The sequence below is a fragment of the Mercurialis annua genome, linkage group LG8, assembly GCF_937616625.2.
Source record: "Mercurialis annua linkage group LG8, ddMerAnnu1.2, whole genome shotgun sequence".
Classification (NCBI taxonomy): Eukaryota; Viridiplantae; Streptophyta; class Magnoliopsida; order Malpighiales; family Euphorbiaceae; genus Mercurialis; species Mercurialis annua.
Window position 1 is genome coordinate 9,670,818 of NC_065577.1, and position 22,256 is coordinate 9,693,073.

At 32.2% G+C, this 22,256-nt stretch overlaps 3 protein-coding genes across 4 annotated transcripts; 2 read left to right on the forward strand and 1 right to left on the reverse strand.

Moving 5' to 3' along the window:
- The first annotated feature begins 4,228 nt into the window (after positions 1-4,228).
- LOC126660215 (uncharacterized) lies at positions 4,229-4,687 on the forward strand. The gene has a single exon (XM_050353578.2). The coding sequence runs from the start codon at positions 4,316-4,318 to the stop codon at positions 4,664-4,666; it is 351 nt and encodes a 116-aa protein (XP_050209535.1). The 5' UTR covers positions 4,229-4,315; the 3' UTR covers positions 4,667-4,687.
- A 394-nt stretch (positions 4,688-5,081) lies between these two features.
- LOC126660216 (peptidyl-prolyl cis-trans isomerase FKBP42) lies at positions 5,082-11,325 on the reverse strand. Of its 2 annotated transcripts, none has more exons than XM_050353581.2 (8): positions 11,142-11,325; positions 10,854-10,922; positions 9,560-9,742; positions 7,482-7,571; positions 6,800-6,984; positions 6,576-6,698; positions 6,326-6,478; positions 5,082-5,707 (listed from the first exon to the last, which is right to left on the reverse strand). In XM_050353581.2, exons 2-8 carry the CDS (start codon positions 10,891-10,893, stop codon positions 5,384-5,386), a joined length of 1,098 nt encoding a protein of 365 aa, XP_050209538.1. In that variant the 5' UTR covers positions 10,894-10,922; positions 11,142-11,325; the 3' UTR covers positions 5,082-5,383. The 2 variants fall into 2 exon arrangements, with proteins under 2 accessions (XP_050209538.1, XP_050209540.1); XM_050353583.2 differs by having other exon boundaries at positions 11,207-11,324.
- A 992-nt stretch (positions 11,326-12,317) lies between these two features.
- On the forward strand, positions 12,318-13,556 carry LOC130014953 (uncharacterized). Its single transcript, XM_056104111.1, has 5 exons — positions 12,318-12,529; positions 12,618-12,787; positions 12,899-13,157; positions 13,236-13,402; positions 13,495-13,556. The coding sequence occupies exons 1-5, from the start codon at positions 12,318-12,320 to the stop codon at positions 13,554-13,556; spliced, it is 870 nt and encodes a 289-aa protein (XP_055960086.1).
- The last annotated feature ends 8,700 nt before the right edge of the window (positions 13,557-22,256 follow it).

The window sequence follows — 22,256 nt, forward strand, 5'->3', positions numbered from 1 at the left end:
TTTTTATAGCTGATTGAAAAACGTTGCAATAGGCCTAAGATAATGGTTTTCATACATAAAGCAAACTTATCCGGTGTTGCTGAAAATGACTTATGTGGTAGTGTTTATTCACAATATTCGAACCAATATCTTACTTAAAAGACGTTAATTTTTTTATATCACACATTACTGATATCTATTAGTAATTTCAAAACAAGGAAAGCACATTTATATATATTTATGATTTTCAATGTGGCAGAATATTTGGTTAGAATTCCACAAAATGAGGAATTTAACAAGAAATTTCCATGCCCATGATGGTACGTAAACCTAAAGAGTTAGGTTAAAAATTGCCACTTGAACTGCAAGTGACTATTTAATACTAAAAGTAAAAAGTCACATTTGATCTTTGTGTGTTTTTTTTCATAAGCTTTCCAATATTTAATCACCAATCTCAATCTCAATCTCAATCTCTCCTGTCCAAAGTTAAACCATTATTAAAACTTAATATTAATTTTCACCAATTCATCTCTCTAATAACTAAATAACTATATAACTATATATATATATATATATATATATATATATATATATATATATATATATATATATATATCAAACTTATTTAGACCATTATTGATCTATGTAAATCCCATCTTAATAAATGATATATCATTCCAAATATATTGAGTGTATATAAAAACAAAACTAAAGGATAAAGTGGATGACTGAATTTTTAATATAGTCTCACTCTATCTTCTTCAATCAACGACCACTTTTTCTTTCTCGTCCTTTTATTTATGTGTTTGTTCCAGCAATCCATCTGAAGAATGGCGCTCGTATATCCCTAAATTACTCCTAAAAACATGAAAAAGGTTACATCCTATACTAAAAAAAAATGAAAGCGTTTAGTTGACTTTTTTTTGGAAGGTTAAATATTTGATAGGTTACCAACCTATCAATTTATTTCAAAAAAAAATACCGAACATTACTTATTTCTAAAAGATTTTCAAATTATTAATTTATTTCAAAAATAATATCAAACATCACTTTATTTCTGAAAGGTTATCAAATTTTATTTTATTTTTATCAATGAAAGGTTTTTTTTAATTAATTGAAGATTTGAACATGGATATAGTTTATGTGGAAAATAATTATTCAAAAATTTTCACATATGATTCAGATGATTAGAGAAACTAAATTTTGATAACCTTTTAAAAAATAAATTAATGTACGGTATTCATTTTATAATAAGTTGATAGTTTAATAGCCTTTTAAAAATAAATCAATGTTCACTATTCCTTTCGAAATAAAAAAAATAGTTTGATGACCTATTAAGAGTATCTCCAAAGAACTCTCTAAAATTGTCAAACTCTTTAATTTAAAGAGTTTGACAACAAATTCAGAGTCCAATGAACTCTCTATTCTTTAAATTTAAAATAGAGAGTAAAAATGGCTCTCCATATGTAGAGTCATTTTCACTCTCTACTTTATTTTTAAGAGATAAGATTTCAAATAATAAATTAGTTATTTTTGTTTAAAATAAAATATTTTTTATTTTTAATATAAAGACTCAATAAATTAATTAATTAAAAATAAACATAAATTTATATCATTAATATTTAATATTTATATTATTTTTATAAAAATAAACTAAAATAAAATATTAATATTAAAGAGTCTATTAAATTAATATTATTAATATTGAATATTTTTATTATATTTATAAAAATAAAATTAAATAAAAAATTTATATTAGAAAGGCCATTGGAGATGCTCTAAATATACTTTATAAAATAAAGAGCATCCTTGGAGATGCTCTAAATATTTAATTTTTTTATAAAACAATAATCGTTTGATCAAAATTATTTACAAGAACAATTATTTAAGTGAAAATAATTGTAAAAGTACTTAGAATTTATGGTTTAGTGATTAGTTTTTAGAGTTTAAATTTTAGGATGATGAGTGGCCGGAGGCCGGAGGTGGTGGGGTGGTGGTCGGAATTTAAGGTGTAGAGCTTAAAAATTAAGATTTAAGGTTTAGAATTAAGTTAGGATTTAGAGTTTAAAGACTAATAATTTTATAAATATTCTTATTTTTTTAAAATATACTATAATTTCTGGGGTCCAACAAGTATTTCTTGAAATAAAATATCAATGAATATTTTTATTTTTATTATTACTTTCCTAGGAATCAATCAAGAACATCCATGATTAAGATAAACTGAAAAAAAATAGGAGGAAGCATCTCAGAAAAGCCTGTCTTCAGAGTTGGGCCAACTCTGAAATGTTCAAAAGTATCACTCTGCTCAAAACAAAATATCATTATTTTTAGAAAAAATTAAGAAAAACACTCCATTTTCTAAAATAATAGTGAGTTTTACCTTAATAAGAAAAAGATAGAAAAAATATCTCATCTTTTTAGCACTTTTATTTTTTTTACTCTAAGATCCTTTTTTATGGTAATAATACTTATTTTTGTTATTCTTTACTCTAAGTATTTCTTTTTTACTCTACACCTGTATCTTTTTTCTCTCTTCTTGTTTCTCTTCTCTCTCCCTCTTGTCTTCTTCTTCTTTTTTTTCTTCTTCTTCTTCTTCTTCTTCTTCTTCTTCTTCTTCTTCTTCTTCTCCATTTTTCTTCTTCTCCATTTTTTTCTTCCTCCTCGTTTCTTTTTTTTCTTCTTTATCGCTCCGCCTCCGTCCTTCATCGATCAGCCTCCGTCCTTCATCGATCCGTCGTTGTTCTGCCATGACACCATCGTTGATCCGCCATCACGCCGCCGTCAATCCGCCCGTTCTTCAATATTTAATTTTTGCGTTTTTTTCTTAGATCGTGGTGATTATTACGATTTATTTTAATTCTCAGATCAATAAAAATTGCTCTTTAATCTTTTCAGTTTCAGATCTAAAAATTTGCATAAAAAACGATTTTATAATGAAAAATCAATTTTCTGCATAAAAAAACGTTTTTCTGCAGAAAACAGCGTCTGATTATCATATCGGTATCACTATGACATTATCATATCAGTATCATAACACTATAGAGAAAAATAATTTTTTGTCAAAAAAATACTTGATTATCATATCGGTATCATTAACGTTAGCATATATGTATCATAACATTATCATATCAGTATCATAATATTATACGGTTATGATAATAGTATGGTAAGTTTTATGATAAGGTTATGATAATAGTATAATAAGATTATGATATAGTTATGATAAAGTACGTCATGATAATATTTTATGATACTGTCCTGATAAAGTATATTATGATAATATTATGATAGTATGATAATGTTATAATAAAAGGTTATGATATAATTATGATAAAGTACGTCATGATAATATTATGATAATATTTTATGATACTGTTATGATAAAGTATATTATGATAATGTTAATGATTTTTTTTTATAAAAATAGGTTATGATAATAGTATGACAAAGTTAATGATAATAGTATGACAACGTACGAAAAATAATTTTTTTACAGAAACATTATGATACCGAGATGATAATGTCACTGCTGCTTTTATGATAATATTATGAAAAAATTGTTTTTTACTGATTGTTTTTTTTTTTTGCAAATTTTTAAATCAGAAACTAAAATAATCATTTTTTAATTAATTGCAAGCTGAGATTAACAAAAATTATTAAGTAAATAGTAACACATATTATAAAATTTATAGAAAAGTTTGATATTTTAATTAAAATGATTATATTTATAATTAATTTAAAAGAATAAAAAACATATGAACGAAAAAATTAAATATTTGGACAATTAAAAAAGGTCAATTTTATTAGTAACTGAAATCTGCACATTTGCAATTAATTAAAGAATGAAAAGATCAAAAGAATGAAGAAAATTAAACGTTTGAGCAAATAAAAAAGAATGTCAATTTTTTTAGTAATTTGTGCATGCAAGTTGAAGGATGTGTCAGAGAATAAAGAAAGAGAGAAAAGGAAAAGAGAAAGAGAAAAGGAGAGATGTGTCAGATTGTATGTGTTATATGTCAGAGTAAATTCATAAGCTCTTAGACACGGGGAGTAAAAAAATAAAAAGGTTAGAATCGTGATGTATTTTTCATAAGTTTTCCGTGCTGAGGTAAACTTTATAAATATTATTTTATTTTAGGTAAATATGTAAATCTCCCTTATTCTTACGTGGGACCAAACTTCTTATCCATTTCCTACTTTAAAAAAAATCTAAGGCAAACAAACATTTGCTTTCTCATGCAAAGATATTTTCTCATCTCACATTAACATAAACACCTAAACTTAAAATTCAAAGATCATTTTTATTTCATTTATACTTTTTTTCCCTTCTCCCATGGCAGCTCTATCACTAACTCATAACTTCATCCACAACAATAAAAGTTCAACTCAAGGGTTGAAAACAAGAAATTACACAAAAGTTGTTGCACAATTGTCTTGCCAAGGAGATCAGCCAATTGACAATTCTACCCCTAAAGTGAAGAAAGAATTGAAGAAAGTGATGATGGTGAGGCAAGTTTTGAGTAGTTTAGAGAAATTGGGGAAGGGAGTTAAGGATAGCTTGAGCCCCAAGCAAAAGGGTGATTGGAAAGATGTGGTGTTGATGAGTTTGTCATTTGCTGTTTATGTGTATATTTCTCAGCAGATTGTTTGTGCTTATTGTGCTTGGAATTCTATGTTCAAGTAATCATGGTAGATATTGCTTTAATTAGTGGAATATAATATTATACATAGCTAAGATTTTCTTGCTTTTTCTGATTTTTTGGTTGATTTTTCTTTTTTGGGGTTTTGGTTGATTTACTGATATGGTAAAGTAAGTATTTCAAGATAGAATGATGCAAATATTTCTTCAAAGCAAACTATGTTGCACGACTTGTCGAATCTCGTGTCTTGTTTTGTTTCCGTTTCTGAAAGTAATTTTGAAATTCTACAATTTTATAACATAATCTTGTAAAAAGTTTCTTCTCAGTGTTTCTCGTTTCAATGTTCCATTTCCATTACACGCATTAAGCAAATATTATAGAAGCAAGAAAATACAACTGACTATGTAGTTTAATGATGATTAATCAATCATTTGAATAATCTAGCAGATGAAAACAAAATAATATGAACCAAGATATATTATTTTGATCTGGATAAGGGCAGGAATGAATCGTATGATTTTTTCTAACTGATTGAATCCACAAAACAATCAGTTTATAGTCATAAATTAGAAACTGCGCCAAGTTTTCTGCACAACCATGAAAGTTCATCCATATCCAGTCGAAATTCCACGCGACATGAACAATAGGGATCATTGACTCCTTTGAAAGTTAGTCCACCAGTTACCTGCTTTTTCTTTCCGTGGGTTTACATTTTGCTTGATGAAGATTATCATTTCTTTGCCGAGTTGATCTTTCATTACTCAGTCACTTTTGCGCCTTTCACGCTTAAAAAGGCGGTATATTAGAGACAGCAGCCATTGCCAAATGAGAATCACCATATTAGTCTTGGGTTTTGGCTGTGGAGGAGGTCCGAAAATTCCTTTGTATATTTCCTTTTGTTTTTGATATACAGCTTTGTCATGTTGATCAAGCAATCGCAGCTCCCTCACTATCGCCTTGTCTTCGGGTGCATATTTTCGCGCCTTCAAAAAGTCTTCACGGGCAGCATCTGTTTGCCCAAGTTCTTGTCTGGCCTTTCCCCTTCTGAATAATGCTTTTGCATTGTTTTCATCCTCTGTTAAAACCTGTGATTTCATTTCGCGGTTGTTATGCTATCAGACATTGAGAATCATTACTTGGCATCAAAGTGGAAACAATTCAGACTGAACTAAAATGAAGCACAGAATCTAATCATTTAACTATCATACATGGTCTTAGGGGTATGCAAGAACCAAGTAGTTTGTTTGAGATTAATTAAAAAAATAGTTTATCACTTCGGTTCGGTTTTAAAATTAAATCAATCAATTCATGTTTGGTATACACCGAACCTAACCAAAAATCAAACAAAATCGTCTGATTTAATTCAATTCAATTTAAAATTATTATAAATTTAAAACTAATATCATTATAAAATTCTCAGTTCAGTTCAGTTCCGAAAGAAATTAAAATTTCAGTTCGGTATGAGCCGAATCTACAATCCTACTTGCCATCAATAAATGAATGACCAAACTTTTGTGGGCTTCAAAGAAACTTCCATGAGTTACAGAACCAGGATAATGTAATAGTATATAAGTTAAAAGAGCTTATGTTTATGTTATTTAATTGGGGGCTGCTAGAAAACTTCCTTCAGTTACAGATATTTTTTCTAATCATTATTAGCTTAATTATGTATGTATAAAAGACACTTGATATGTGATACTTACAACACTGCATTGCCCGATGGCTTCATCATAGCGCTTAAGCTTTATCAAACATGCGGCCATGTTAAGGTGGCATGGATTTTTAACTGCCAATGCCATGTCCCGATATTTGCCAAACAGTTGGAACATGAAGTCATCTCCCATATATGCTACAGCCTAATATGATGACAAACTTGTCAAAAATAGAACAGGATAAAAAGAGAATAAAAGGAACCTACCAAAGAAAAAATGTTAAAAGGCACAAGAGACTAACCATTTCATATTGTTGCATGGCCTCCTCAAGTTTTTCCTCTTTAAATAAAGCATTCCCATCCATCTTTCTTCTATCTGCTGCTCCAATCCTCTCTTCCACAGTCATCTCGCCACGAGATTTTCCCTATGAAGTACAAACATCATGATTAAGATCAATGTGATTTGAAATGAAGAGCCAATAATTTATAACTGCATCAATAGAAAATTATTTAAAGTACAACTTACTTCTTTGGTTTCATCAAACCCAATAAGTTCAACCTCATAAATTATATCAGCCATGGGTGGAACATTTGGAAAAGAAAAGTTTCCTTCTTTCCCATAACCAAGTTCCCAGCCCACGTGTAAGAGGGCTCGTTCACCAGCCTTCATACTAGATACACCAATAGCTAAACCCGTCATTTCTTTCTTTTCTGTTATTGTAGGAGAAAATCAATAATCAGGGATACATTCAAGTATTCAATATTAAGACATGTGAAGCATAATAACATGCGAACAAACTTTAATGCAGTACAGAAATAAATACACAATTCCTCTTTGCCAAGATAAAATCATATAACTACATTCTTCCATTTGATTACTGTTCCATACTAGCGAAAGGCTTAATATTTTCATTAACTAAACACATTCGAATTGACTCTAGAGGAATGCAAGTATTGACGGTTCATAGTTTGAACAATTGAACTCATTCACCGATATTGTCCGTTCACAAAGTAGTAGGAAACATAATATTGTTTTTAAATATCATAATATGCTGAATGCATGTGCAGTACAAAATGAGAATTAAAATCAGAAGCAAATATATAGATCAGTCTGAATGCAATGTTTCGGATGAAAGCAGCAGCAGAAACATAAAATATAGAGAGAAAAAGAAAAAACATAACCCAAAATAGAATGAGGACGACCATACCTTTTCCTATAACCATTTCAGTGGGCCGTTGCTCGAGCCATGTATCATCGAACTTGTGCTGGGTGCTTTCAGTCCATGCTCTGTAGTGCACTATTGAGAAAAAGCAGTATATACAGATTTTTAGTTCTATAATTCATAAAAGACTCCACATTGCATAAGATCCGACCAGAACTAGAATGCCCATACATGCAACATGCCCATTCATGCAACAGACACAAGAACACATACTGTTGAAGATAAAAATAATTCGCACACTGATTAATTAACAAAAAATTAACTGATCTGGAAGTGGACGTTAATAGTACTCAGTATAAGTCAACTGATTTTGTTAAAGACGTCTTCCAATTTCATTTACCGTCACTTGGGCCCCACTCTAAGAGTCCATAAAGTCTCTATAAGATATCAAAGTATCAAATGACTTAATTGTTGGATGATTTTAAACTTGTGTTTGAAAACTAGAGTTAGACTAGCAGAAAAGACCAACACATTAATGCTATTGTCAAATAACCAATTTATCCAAAAGTTCAACATGTTAGGTGTAAGATTCTAATAATATATTATTTCCAACAACACCCCTGCATGCAAATACTTATTAGGTTTGAAGCGTTAATAAGTACAGTCCCGAATGCGAATATTCATTAGAATCTCACCTAACAGGTTAAACTTTTGAATGAATTGATTATTCGACAATATTATCTCCAACAACCCTGCATGCGAATGCTCATCAGGCTTAAAGCATCAACAAGTACAAGCTCATTTTACCTTTTTTATTAAATAAATCAACTGAAGGTAGTCAAAGATCGAAAGCTAAACCTTTAGATTATAGAGGCTCTAATACTATATCAAATAACTAGTTCACCCTGACACTCAAACTGTCAGATGACCCTCCTCTAACAATAGTATATCTCTAATATATATCTTAGACCTTGAGAAGAACAGACTAAGAAATGGTAAGGATGCAAGAGTTACCATCCATATCAATCAAGTGAGAACTAGTCCACATACGATTGCATTTGAGAGAGAATTGAACATATGAAAAAGTCCTCACGCCTAAATGCATTTGAGAGAGTGTCGAAGATACAGATAAATCTTACACCGAATAATTAAAGAAAGGGTAAGTAACTTATAAGTGAATGTTAATGAAACCAAGTACAAGCTAATTGATTTTATGCAAGATGGGCACAGCTCTACTTTTTGACATTTGACCCACCACTCTAAGGTACATACCGATAGCAAATATATGGATTCAACCATAAAGTTAGCTGGACACAATCTGAGATAAGAAAACAGATCCGGTGGACCACACAAGCCTAGAACCAACATAACTTCACATGTTTTTGAGTAACATATAAGAGTAAGACAGAGAGGGTAAGCCACAAAGAATTCCCTTCCAATCTCACTATTTTAACACTCAGTAACTAGAATCACACTAAAACCCCTTACACAGTTTTTTCAACAACAGGATCCTACACCTAATGGTAATCATGTCCTGCAGTTATAATAGATAGGGGATGGTGATGTGATGCACACTTCTAAAAATTTGTAAATGTTGCAACATCAGGAGAACCATGCATTCATATCAAGCAACAATAGAACACACCAAACCAGGCCAACCAACATCAACATTCTAAATAAGATGGTTTTTATGCCAACGTAATGACTTTCTCGATGAATTTCATACAAAAGTTTACTCTACGTAAAAGAAATGTGAGTGTCCTCTTAAATTTATACATGCAGAAAATAGAAAGGGAGTCTCTTGACATTTTTAGAAGCTCTAGTTCGTAAGATTAGGACCGCCTCTTCATAGGTCAGTTTTTTGTTAAAAAGTGAATCTAGTTCAAGTTCTAAGAAGAGTTTGATATCATGTTTTCGAAGGTAAAATCTTAATCAGCAAGACATAACAGTGTCTCCCTTAAAACTGACATATAGATGAAAAAGTTTTCAAACAACCTAAAGCAAAGCTATGATATGATTTTACAATCTAGCATAATTGCCAAAGTCATGGACACAGAATATGAATACAAAAGGAAATAATGATATTCTTAGAAGCATCAATGACTATCTACCATGGTACTTACAGAAGCAAGTTGAATATTTTGATGGTTTCTGATCATGTCCGTCCTTGATAATTTGTTTCGTGACTTTCTCATGGAGGACTTCCACCTCAGAATCGACTTTTGGGGGACCATCACCGTTTTGAGGAGGATCACCATGAACAAAAGCAGCACTTTCAGCAACTATTTCATTTTCATCATCCTCACCTGAGAATAAGGCAGCATATGAGCCAGATTGAGTTTGACTTTGTAAACATAAAATTAGAGCTTCTATCAACTAAAAGGGGTAAAATCTATAACCCCACAATGACAAAAGACTAAGGGAAACAGCATAAACAAGTGATGCAAAAATCTCATTACACTCTCAATGGAAGTATTTATTTATATCATTCATAAGCAACCGTATTTGCAGAGACCAAAGCCGAGACATTTAATTTCCAATATAGGTAAAAAGGTAAATTTGCTAGACAGTCGACCAGCGAAACAAAATTTACAGAAAATGCAGCAAACAGATACGTCAGAGAAATATTATGTGCACAGGTGAATCAATTATTAGTTTCCTTAATTAAGGCCACTGTTTACTTTACTATTAAAACTCAACATGTCTTGAGCAACATCTCCATTTTCTGTTTCTTTGTTAGAAAGTGAGAGATTGTGATAGAAATGGAAACAGCCAGTGTAGTGAGTCGAAAGATGTTGAGCTTTTGCTTGTGAAAATGGAAATGAGCAGAAGCAAAGTCAACCGCATGCGTTTTTTTTCTGAATAATTTTATCGGATTCTAATCCTCTGTGCTCTGTCTACGTTACTGTTCATGGCATAACTAACTTTCGGTCCATGCATTTTAATTAGTTTGACATTTCATCCATACACTTTAGTCTTTATTAAAATCAGGTTCTTCTGATAAGCCGAAAGCTTAAGTTAAACCCTAATTATATTTCCACCTAGTTTCACATCTGCTAATTCAGCATCTGTATCAACTGATCACTACAATCTAGAGGTATGCTTTTCAAGAGACCCATTTTAAATTCTCTTATAAACCCTAATTTCACCTCCGAAATCAAACTTGTCTCATCTCTAAAAGTTGTGTGGCGGAAAGATCCAAAGCTAGACTTAGCCATAGAGAAATATAAGCTAGATTTTCTAATTGAGCAATTTTTTCTAGAAAACAGCGTAACGAATCCACTTCAACTAAATCTAATAACTCTATTTCGTACCAATGGCCATTGCATAATAAATTACTAATCTAAACGCGCATATGCATATAGCTAAACATTTACAAGCTCATAACTATGAATAATGATGATAAAAACAAATTACCAATCGGTTGACTTTGCTTCTGCTCTTCAGAATCCTCCATTACTCAATTAGAAATTGAAGATCACAATTCTGCACAAAAGAAGTCACAAAGGAGTTAAATTCCAAAAACAAAACTTCAATTTTCAGTATAATTAATCAATCGAAACCTGAATTTAACTAAACATGCTAAATGCAGATAAAGACATGAACAACCCAAAGTAGCACATTGATTAAGTTTTGTTTGGTTACCGAGAAAAAAAATTCAGCAAGAATTAAACAAATAGGGGAATGATTAAAGCAATTACTTACAAAGTTGATCGATTATCACTCTTTTCAAAAGCAGCCAAAAGTTAGACGCAGGAAAGTTTCCTTACTGAAAGATTCTATTTCGTTTTGAAAAGAAAAGAAAAGAAAATTTTCTCGGGAAACAAACAGTATAGAGTTCGTGTTTGTAAATATCAAAGAAGATTCCAGAACAAAACCGGCTAATATAGAAATTTTAGTTGCTGTTAGTATCATCTACATAGAAAGTAGGGATGGCAATGGGGAGGGGATTCCCCGTTCCCCGTGGGGACCCGCCCCCTAATGGGACGGGGAATCCCCACCAATTACCCCCATGGGTACGGGGATGGGGGAAAATCATTCTCCAACCACGGAGATGGGGAGGGGACGGAAAGTATAGTTCCCACCCCATGAGGATCCCCATTCCCGTCCCCATGGGGATCCGATTTATATTTATGTATATTTATATTATATTATAAGTTTTAGTATGTTATTTATAATTTTAAATAATTTAACATAATTTTTTTTATTAGTTTCTATTTAGTTATAAATATATAATATTATAAAAGGTAATAGTATTTTCTATAATGATTTTTTTTTCAAATATCTTATGAAAATAATAAAATTATTCATAAATTATATTTAATTGTACGGGGAACGGGGATCCCCATGGGGAATGGGGAATCCATGGGGATGGGGACGGGGATGATTTTATCTCCATTAATTAAATGGGGACGGGGATGGGGATTCCCCATAGACGCGGGGATGGGGATGGGAATGGCTTCCCCGTCCCCACCCCGCCCCATTGCCATCTCTAATAGAAAAAAGGAAAAAGGCACAAATATGCCCCTAATGTTTATAGTGAGGAGCAAATATGCCCCTAATGTTTATAGTGAGGAGCAAATATGCCCTTATGTCTGAAAAGGCGCAAACAAGCACCCAAGGCCTGTAAAGAATTTTTATAAATCTTAACAAAAAAAATTATTTAATTATTTTTTATTTTAATAATATATACTAATATATTATATAAATATATCTACTATTAAGTATAATTTTTTTAGTTAATTTTATTAATAGACGTAAGATGGACTTATTGTTTTAATCTAGTTATTGAGTTCAACACAAAGAGTTTTGACTTAAGATCTTTTAGACTTTTATATTACATAAACAAACACCGAATTAAATAAACAAAAATCTGTGACAATGGCAGGTCAAAGGAAGATCATAACTCAGGCAAAAACAACAATTTTCATCTTTTTTCTTCTTATTAATATTGTTTCATCAGAAATAAATTGGAAGCTAAGAAGCCTTCCACCTGCACATTACATCTTTAACATTCAAAACTTCTCTTTGCTTTCCGATGCGAAAGCCGAGTCCTTCCACTCTGCTGAATTTGAAGTTGGCGGCTATAAATGGTTTGTACTTCGTTAATTTAGCGCGATTAATCCGAAAGCTGAATATATTCGAAACAGTTCAATATGCATTTATAAATTTGTGGTGCAGGAAGTTGTCTGTGTATCCCGGAGGAAACAAGAAAAAAAATGGGGATGGATACGTATCCTTATATCTAGTACTGTCCGAATCCAACAAACTCACTTTTAATCAAGAGGTTAACGTATATTTCAAGCTCTTCGTTTATGATCATATTCGCGGCAATTACTGGATTATTCAAGGTGTGTTGTCTATTCATTTATACCATTCAACTATATTACTAGTTTAAAAGATTTGTTAATTTGCAATGCATAATTTTGTAGATACTGACGAGAAAGTAAGGTGATTTCAAGGAATTAAAAGAGAGTGGGGATTCGACAAACTTGTTTCTGTCACTGATTTTAAGAATGAATCCAATGGATACTTAACGGATGACTGTTGCATTTTTGGTGCTGAGATTTTAGTTGTAGAAAATGCTAATAAAGGTGAGTGTTTGTCCATGGTGAAGAAGCCTGCCAACAATAAGTATACATGGACAATTCACAGATTTTCAGAATTGAATTCATTATATAGTACTGATTCCGAAAAGTTTGCCATCGGTGACACTAAATGGTATGCATGCTTTGATGCTTCTTAACATATATGTTGGTTGAATCGATTATCTTTCTACTAATTTCCGACATTGTTTAGGGGGCTACGGGTTTATCCAAAAGGGGGTGAAGAAGAGGAAGGCAAAAGCTTATCCATTTACTTATTGCTAAACGATAATGCAAGTTCCGAGCCTGGAAGAAAGTTGTATGCGGAATACCTGTTACGAGTACGAAACCAATTTGAGGAAAAACATCGTGAAGAGGAAGGTAAATGTTTCAATTCTCAAGCTTTCGCTGGTTTTCAATCTTCTTTTGTTCATATCGGGTAGGGAAATGGTAAGACTCTTAACATTTTGCAGCTCATGATGAGTTCGAATCCAAGAATGGATGGGGTTATCCAGATTTAAATGTCTCTCAATGATCTTAATGACAAATCAAAGGGCTTTCTACATAATAATATTTTGATTGTCGAAGTAGAAATTCAAGCCATGACCGTGATTAAAGAGTTGTCCTGAATTAATTAAGTAATGGAGTTTTCAACTTTAATAGTTTCTATGAATTTCAGTAATCTTTGGTATAGCTAGTAATTATGGTACCATGAATTAGCATAATTATTTTCACTTGACATTCGCCCTTCCGTGTTTATGTTTCTTATTGGGGTAAATGATCGAGGATATTCAAACTATCGCTTTATTTCATTTTGATATTAATCAATGATTTCATTCTAACAAAGATTTTTTCGATATGCATAATTTTATTTTAACGAGTAGTGTGTAGGTAAAATTACAAAGTTTCAAGTAAAAAGGAGTAAATACAGGAATGCATGACATATGCTGAGTATCCGTATCAGCTGGGAAATTTGCTTGACCTAATTCAGGAAAATATGTAAAGTCGTATCAGCTAACTTAAATTACTTTTAATACAATTAAAATACTCACTTATATTATTGAATTGTTTAGCATATCTACTAGTACAAATTTTACGGTTTGAATATTCTCAAGCAACTCAACCTTCCAATTTCTCCTCTTCTATAAATTTCTCGAGCTTGACAGTTTTGGCGGTCTAATCTGCTCTTAAGGCTAAATCAGGCACTAAATATGATGATGTGCTTTTTTATCTTGAAAATTATTATCTGTGTCGTTACCCTAGAAAAGCCGCAATTCAATCAGCTGTAGGTGGATTACTAAAACTCAAATTATCAAAATGAAAAGACGTAAATTATCAAAATATTGCCAATTTATAAAAGCTAAATTACTAAAATCTTCCTGTGCTTTTATGAAATACACTAACTCACCTTCTGATTTTTATAAATCCATTATGACACCACTCATATTTAGATATATTATACTCCCTCCGTCCCGTTTAAGAAGGGACAAATGAATTTTGCACAAATATTAATAAAATAAGACAATATTTTATTTTATCATGTCTACCCTTATTAATTAGTATAGTTTCTCCTAATAATAGAATAAATGTATTGTAAATTGAGTTGTTTTTAATGCATATTGAAATAACTAAAGGGATAAAAGTGGAAGTTCAATATAAATTGGCACAGAAAACACGATATGACCTTCTTAGATGGGACAAATAAAAATGGGATATGTCCCTTCTTAAACGGGACGGAGGGAGTACTATTATACCCATTTAGTAACTTTTCCATTTGTTAATTTGATTAAAGGGTTAGATTTGACCCTTAAAATTTATTTATATCCCGTTTTTTCATGTATATTCATATTCAATAAGATTTATAAACAATCGCATTTTTATAATTTAGTATATGAAATGTCATTAGATTTTTTTTTAGAAATTTTACTAAAATTTATAAATAAATTTTTATTAAAATATTACATCATATTTTAATTACTTTTATCAAATTCATTGTTATTTTAAAAAAATAAAAAAAATAATTTTAATTATTTTTGATAATTTTCGAATGAAACTGGACAAAAATTAATTTTAAGGGTCAAATCTAACTCTTTTACCGAATTGACTAATGAAAAGATTACCAGATGGCTATAATATACAATATATCTAAATATGAGGGGTGCCATAGTGAATTTGTAAAAATCAGAGGGTGAGTTAGTATATTTTACTAAAACACAGGGTTTTTTTTAGTAATTTATCCTTTATAAATTGGCAATATCTTGATAATTTACGTCCTTTTTTTTCCAATTCTTTCTAAGATTAGGTTTGAGCCGTGTTTTTTAAGGTTCTATTGGTTTAATGGATAGCTTTTTTCGGCTTTCGAGAATGTTATTATTTATTTTGATTATTATTTATATAAATTTATTTCGGAATATAATTTCCGATTATTATTTATAAAAACTTATAATTTGAAAGTTAAAGTTAATTAGATGGTATTAAAGTCCGATAAATATTAAAATTTTATTATGTTAAATGATTATTTATAAATTAAAGATTTTTATTATAATATCAAATCAAATATAAAATATTAATAAATTTATAATTAAGGAATAAGAATTTTATAAATATTTAAATAATAAAGTTCCAACAGAATCAAATATGAATAAAATAAATGAATAATAATTAAACATGACGAGTACTAGAATCTCGGGATTTGAAATAATAATAATAATAATAATAAGATAAAATAACGGAATTAGAATATAAAGAGTCTGATTAAGAAGTGTTTAACAACGGAATTAGAATATTAGACACTTATTAGTATACGAGTTTCGACTAATTTGAAAGTCTAGCTCTAGTTAATCCTTGTTTTACAAATATTAATACAACCATCTCTTACATATATAAAGTGCAAACTAATTAAATTTTATAAATTCTATGATTGTAAATTTGAAGAAATTTAGTATATCAATAATTTTAATATTTAATCATTAAACTTAAATTGTATTATATTAATTATAATACATAATTTTAAGTTAATATAAGTTGTAGAAATAAAGTAATTTTAAAAATAAACCAATAAAGATTATTTAATTTTATAATATTTAATTACTTTAAATAAATTTAATTAAAAACTTTTCATCTTTTATGAACTATTTCAAAATTGAATAAGGCTTAAAAGAGAATATTTAAAATAATACTTAATAAATTGAAATTGTTAAATTTAGAAAATTATTATAATAATATAAAAATTATTTAACTTCACCCATGTAAAGCACGAACATAGACCTAGTTGTAATAAATAAACAAATGAAAATTAATAATTTATGCAATAAATACTCAATATATAATAATTAATTAATTTAATAGAAATTTGAAAAAGAAAAGTTAGGTGACTTTTGAAATAACTGAAAATTAAGTGCTGAAAATTAAGTGCTGAATTTTAAGTGCTGAAAATAATAATTGCTGATTTTTTAAGTGCTGAATTAAATAAGTCTGTTTGATAACCGCAAGTCTACAATTACTGAATACTATTGAAATTATTATATTTACATATGAAACCTTTTCAAGATTAACTATTTTAAAAATAAATTACTAAATACAAATAATTTTTAAAATATAAATAAATAATATTAAAAAAATATTATGAATATTACACATATTGTAAATAAAAATCATAAATTTTAAGGCTATGAACAAAGCAATACTATCCAAAATTGCTTGGGATATGATTAGTTCTGATACTTTTCCTCTTAACATTCTTAAATCTCGTTTTCTCACAGTTTCGGGGGTTCCAAAAAAACTTCCAATTGGTTCTTCTTTTTGGAGTTCAATAAGGGAAGTTTATGCTTCGAATAAGGGGTTAAAGATTCTGGGGGTCACTGAACTTTCCAAAAGTTACAAAACGGTCACCAAACTTCAAAACGTAACAAAATGGTCACCGTACTCTTACTTATTGAACCTCCGATGGTCTGTAAATGAATTCCGGCCAAAAAAAGCTTATGTGGCAACCGGTTGCTGACTCACCTCCACACCTTATTTTACATGTCATTTACCTTTAATTATTTTACACCTCACCAATACACATCATTTCCCTCCCTTTCTTTCACTTATAACGATTTCTTTTCCCACGCATTCATTTTTTTGCACTTCATCGTTTCAGTTTCTCAAACCCTTTCCACCATTTCAGTTTCTCTCAAACTCAGGCGTACTGATCGTTATCTTGCAATGGCTATGGCTCAGTGGGTCGTACGATTTGACCATGAAGATGGTCCTTTATTCGGTAAGTCAATCTTGTCTGTGATATCTTTTTATGTTTTTGATTATTTTCGAAATAGTGTTGTGTATGAAGTTAAGGGTATTCTGAATTAGGGTTTTGTCTGAAATTAGGGTAATTTTAAAATTAGGGTTATGAAGATGTTAAGGTTATGTTTGAAACTAGGGTTATGTTTTGAAATTAGGGTGTTATTTTGAAATTGGGGTTGCATTTTGCAATTAGCGATGTGTTCTTACTGGTAGCATTTATGGTGTTGTGATTGCAGCTCCCCAGTCTGAATATTTTACAATTCGATATTTCAAAGTCACTATGGACACTGCCGGTGAGACAACACAAAGAGTATTAGGATACATTGACTGGTGTTGTGCAGATCACCTGTCAAGAATTGAAATTATAAGTATGGGACAAGCTTTAGGAGTAGGAGATGGTGATTTCAAGTATTTCTGGATGCTTCCTGGTGATAATCCCTTGAGGGAATTGGTGACTGACAATGATGTGCTGAGAATGGCTGAATCTGTTGGTCCTTCTAGGATTGTAATTGTTGAGGCTAGGCTCCAAACCCCGGTACCAGTTGTGAATTTGGATGGACCACAAATTGTGGATATCAGCAATAGTGATCTCTATGATTCTGATTATTCATTCAATGATGACGAGGATATAGAGGACATTGTGTCACTGGACTCTGAATCTTTCAATGGAGAAGAATCTGAAAATGCTCCACAGAATGATGCTTTTGCAGGTAGCAACTTACCTGAGTGTGTTGCCAATGAGAGTGTTGCCAATGAGGGAGTTGCAGAAGAACATGTACTGGATTGTCCTTCATCTGAATATGCACTTTCAGAGCAGTTGGTGTCATGCTCTGATAGTGACAACGAAGGTCTGTCCAGGCCAAGGTTTGCAGATTTTATGGAAGAGAATATGAGTGATCCTAAGTTGGAAGTGGGGATGATGTTCAGCAGCTTTCAACAATTTAAAGAGGCTTGCAAAAACTATGGAATTAGGAATAGATATGTCATTAATTTCAAGCCAAATAACAAGCAGAGATGCAAGGCAAAGTGCAAGAAAACATGTCCATTCTACCTGTGGGCTTCTGTCATAAGTGCAGACAATCCAACTGTGCAGATCAAAACAGGAATTCTGACCCATACATGTGCTAGGGATCACAACATCAGACATGTAAATACAAAGTGGCTGTCCAAGGAGTACCTTGAGCAATTTAGGGCAGACCCAACATGGAAGCTAGAAGGGATTATGCAGGCAGTTAGGGAAAATCAGAAATGTGAAATCTCAAAGGTTGTTGCTTACAGAGCAAAGAAGGCAGCTCTGGAATTTATCAATGGGGATGAGACAGAGCAAATTAGTTTGCTTTATGACTACAGGCTTGAGCTTATGAGGACACACCCTACATCAACAATCATGTTCAAGCAAGACAATGCTGTGTTTAGGGGAATGTATGTTTGCTTGGCACCCTTGAGAGATGGATTTAAAGATGGGTGTAGAAATGTGATTTCTGTTGATGGATGCTGGCTGAAGGGTCTTTTTGGTATACAACTCTTAACTGCTGTTGGGATAGATGCAAATGACTGCATCTATCCAGTTGCATGGGCAATTGTTGAAAGTGAAACCAAAGAAAGCTGGATGTGGTTCCTGGGATTGCTCGCAGATGATCTGGACATCAATCATAGCAGAGATTGGGCATTTATGAGCGACAGACAGAAGGTATGTCCATATAAGATTTTTAGTTTAAATGTTATTGTGCTTTGATTGCTTGTGTTATTTTTTTGGTTTGTGACTTGGCTTATTTTTTTGGTTTGTGACTTGTCTTAGTTGTTGTTTGGTGACTTGTGTTATTTTATTTTGGTTTGTGACTTGTGAAATTAGGGACTGATTCCTGCAGTTGAAGCCCTTTTTCCAAATGCTGAACACAGATTTTGTGTGAGGCACATCCTAACTAACTATAGATAGAGGTTTAAGGGAAAGGCCCTAAAAGATGATTTGTGGAGATGTGCTAGGTCTAGTTATGAGGTTAAGTTTAATGAGGAGATGAAACTGTTAGGTGAAATGTCTGTTGGTGCATCTACTTATCTAGGAAAAATTACTAATGGTAAGTGGGCTAGGTATCAGTTTGATGAAAGATTTAAGTGTGACATGCTATTAAACAATCTGTGTGAGTGTTTTAATAGTTTCATTCTAGATGCTAGGACAAAAGGGTTCATAACTATGAATGAAATTATTAGGACTTTGCTAATGAAAAGAATCCAAAAGAAAAGGAGTGTGATGCTGAGATCAGTGGAGGAATTTTGTCCTAAAATTTTAAAGAAATTGGAGAAAGCTAAGCAGATTAGCTGGTACTATAGGGCAGATTGGTCTGGTGGGGACAAATACCAAGTTATAGGGAGTGATGGGCAGTTTATTGTGGACAAGAAAGAGCAAACATGCTCCTGCAGAAGATGGCAATTGACTGGTATACCTTGCCACCATGCCATTTCTGCCATGAACCTAAATAATGAGAAAAGCCCTGAAAGGTATCTTCATGACTGCTACAAGGTATCAACTTACTTAAGGATTTACAGCCATTTCCTCAATCCTACAAATGGAAAGCAAATGTGGCCTAAGAGCAATTTGCCAAGTATCATAGCTCCAGAACCAGTTAACTTGAAAAGAGGAAGGAAAGCATTATTACGAAAGAGGGAAGCTGATGAAATTCAACGTGGAGGACATGGCCCTAGAGTAGAAGGAGAGGCCTTGGAACCTGTAAGAATTACAAGAAAGGGTCGTATCATGAGGTGCACAAACTGTGGAGGAAGAGGCCATAATAAGAGAAGCTGCACAGGTCAGACTATGGCATAATCAAGAGTACCTAGAAGGCAAAATGGTGGAGTTGCAAGAGGACCAACAACTCAGACTGCTGGGGTTGCAAGAGGATCTGCAAGTCAGAATCTTGGCCCACCTTTGACAGTCCAGTGGATGCCTGATGTAAGATACAAACATGCTTATGATTTGTTATTTATTATTTGTGACTTGTGTCCATATAATGTAATGTATATTTGTGCTATTTGTAGGGTTCAAGTAGGTATCCTAATGCACAACCACCACCTGCACCTGAAGCACCTCCTGTACCTGAAGCACCTGCACCTGAAGCACCTCCTGCACCTCCTGCACCCGAAGAACAAATTCCTGATGTTATAACACAGGAAATCCCTCTATCACAGGTAGGCATATTTGACAATCAAATTTTAACACATTCCATTACATACTTGTAAAAATGATTGGTAATTTCTTGAGTTTTAGATGCAGGGCTTAACACCAGAGGAGGATCCCTTGTTAGGGAAATGGAAGAATTTGACTGAAATTGTAGATCTGGCACATGGTGTGGTTATAGGGACTGAGGCAGATCCAAATAGAATAAGCACTAAGCTAACAGCAAGGAGGTTGTTTGCAAATGATAAGCTCAAGGGAAAGGGGCCAATACCTGTATCAAATGCATTGAAGACAAAGGAGGCAGCAGCTGAGCTCAAAGGGAAGGATGTACCACCAGCAGCAACAGCACCAAAGGCAGCGAAGGCAAAGGCAGCATCTGCAGCAAAGCTCAAAGGAAAGGAGGTACAACAGAAATATGATATGGCATCACTCAGAGCTCCCCTGTCTACTTTCAAGAAGGATAGAGAGGAGAAGAAAAGGAAGATCTGGATACCAACAGGAAAATGAAGACTTTATATTGTTCTTTTGCTGCATTTACTCATACATATGTTGGTAGAGGCCACTAGTAATGTTGGGGACCATCTTGACTGTCTTGCCAGCCTTGTGTGCTGTGCTATTTTGTTGGTTGTGCTGTTTTATTGCTAGTATGAGTAAATGTAGGGCCAACTCTTTTGAATACTTTAGATTTTCTCCCTGTATGGTGCAAGTGGAGAGAACATGATGTTTATGTACACTTATTTTTATAATATTAACTTATATTTTCCTTATTTCAAGGTGTAAGTGTTTGGTGAATGTTAATACTAATTACAGTTGATCTTAAAGTAACAATACACATGACAGCACAGATAACAGAACCGTTTTCATTATATTAAATTCCATTACATCCAACATAAAGTCACCATTGTACACACAAACATACATTTTTTTCTTATTCTAAGCTAATGCAGAGCATAGTCAATTTCCATTACAACCAGATGCAGAGCTTAGTCTGCCAACAACAACACCAATTAGCATCACAAACAGCAGCTGAATCCATGACAGCTTCTTAGTCTTCTGTTCCTTGCACTTGTGCTCATAACATGTATCTTCTTTGTGCAGCAGCCCCACAATTTTATATGGCATTGGAGGATCAAACCACTGAAAGAAATCACATCCTCCTCCAATCTAACATCAAAATTGAACAAAATGAAAAACGATAAAGATTGAAAAATCACTTACAACAAAATGAAAAATCTCAGACCCTCATCAATTATACCATGATTCGACACAAAATTGAACAAAATTCAAATATACCCAATAATAATTTACCTCGTATCTGTTACAACCAAAAAATCTTCGACCTGGGTTTGCTTCAGTCCAAGACGTTCGCAGAATTGACAACTCGCCACATCTACACTTGGGAAGATAGAATCTGTCAGCCATCAGTAAGGGACTAGCGATTACAGTTGCAGATTTTGTTGAGTTGATAATGGTCGGGGTAAGGATTTTGTTGAGTTGATAATGGTCGAGGTAGGAATTACAGTTAGGGGTTTTGCTGGGTTTCTTTTGCGATTTAGGGTTAGGGATTATGGGATTGGGGATTTTTTTGTAAGTGATTTAAAGAGAGAATGGTGATGTGTATTGGTGAGGTGTAAAATAATTAAAGGTAAATGACATGTAAAATAAGGTGTGGAGGTGAGTCAGCAACCGGTTGCCACATATGCTTTTTTTGGCCGGAATTCATTTACAGACCATCGGAGGTTCAATAAGTAAGAGTACGGTGACCATTTTGTTACGTTT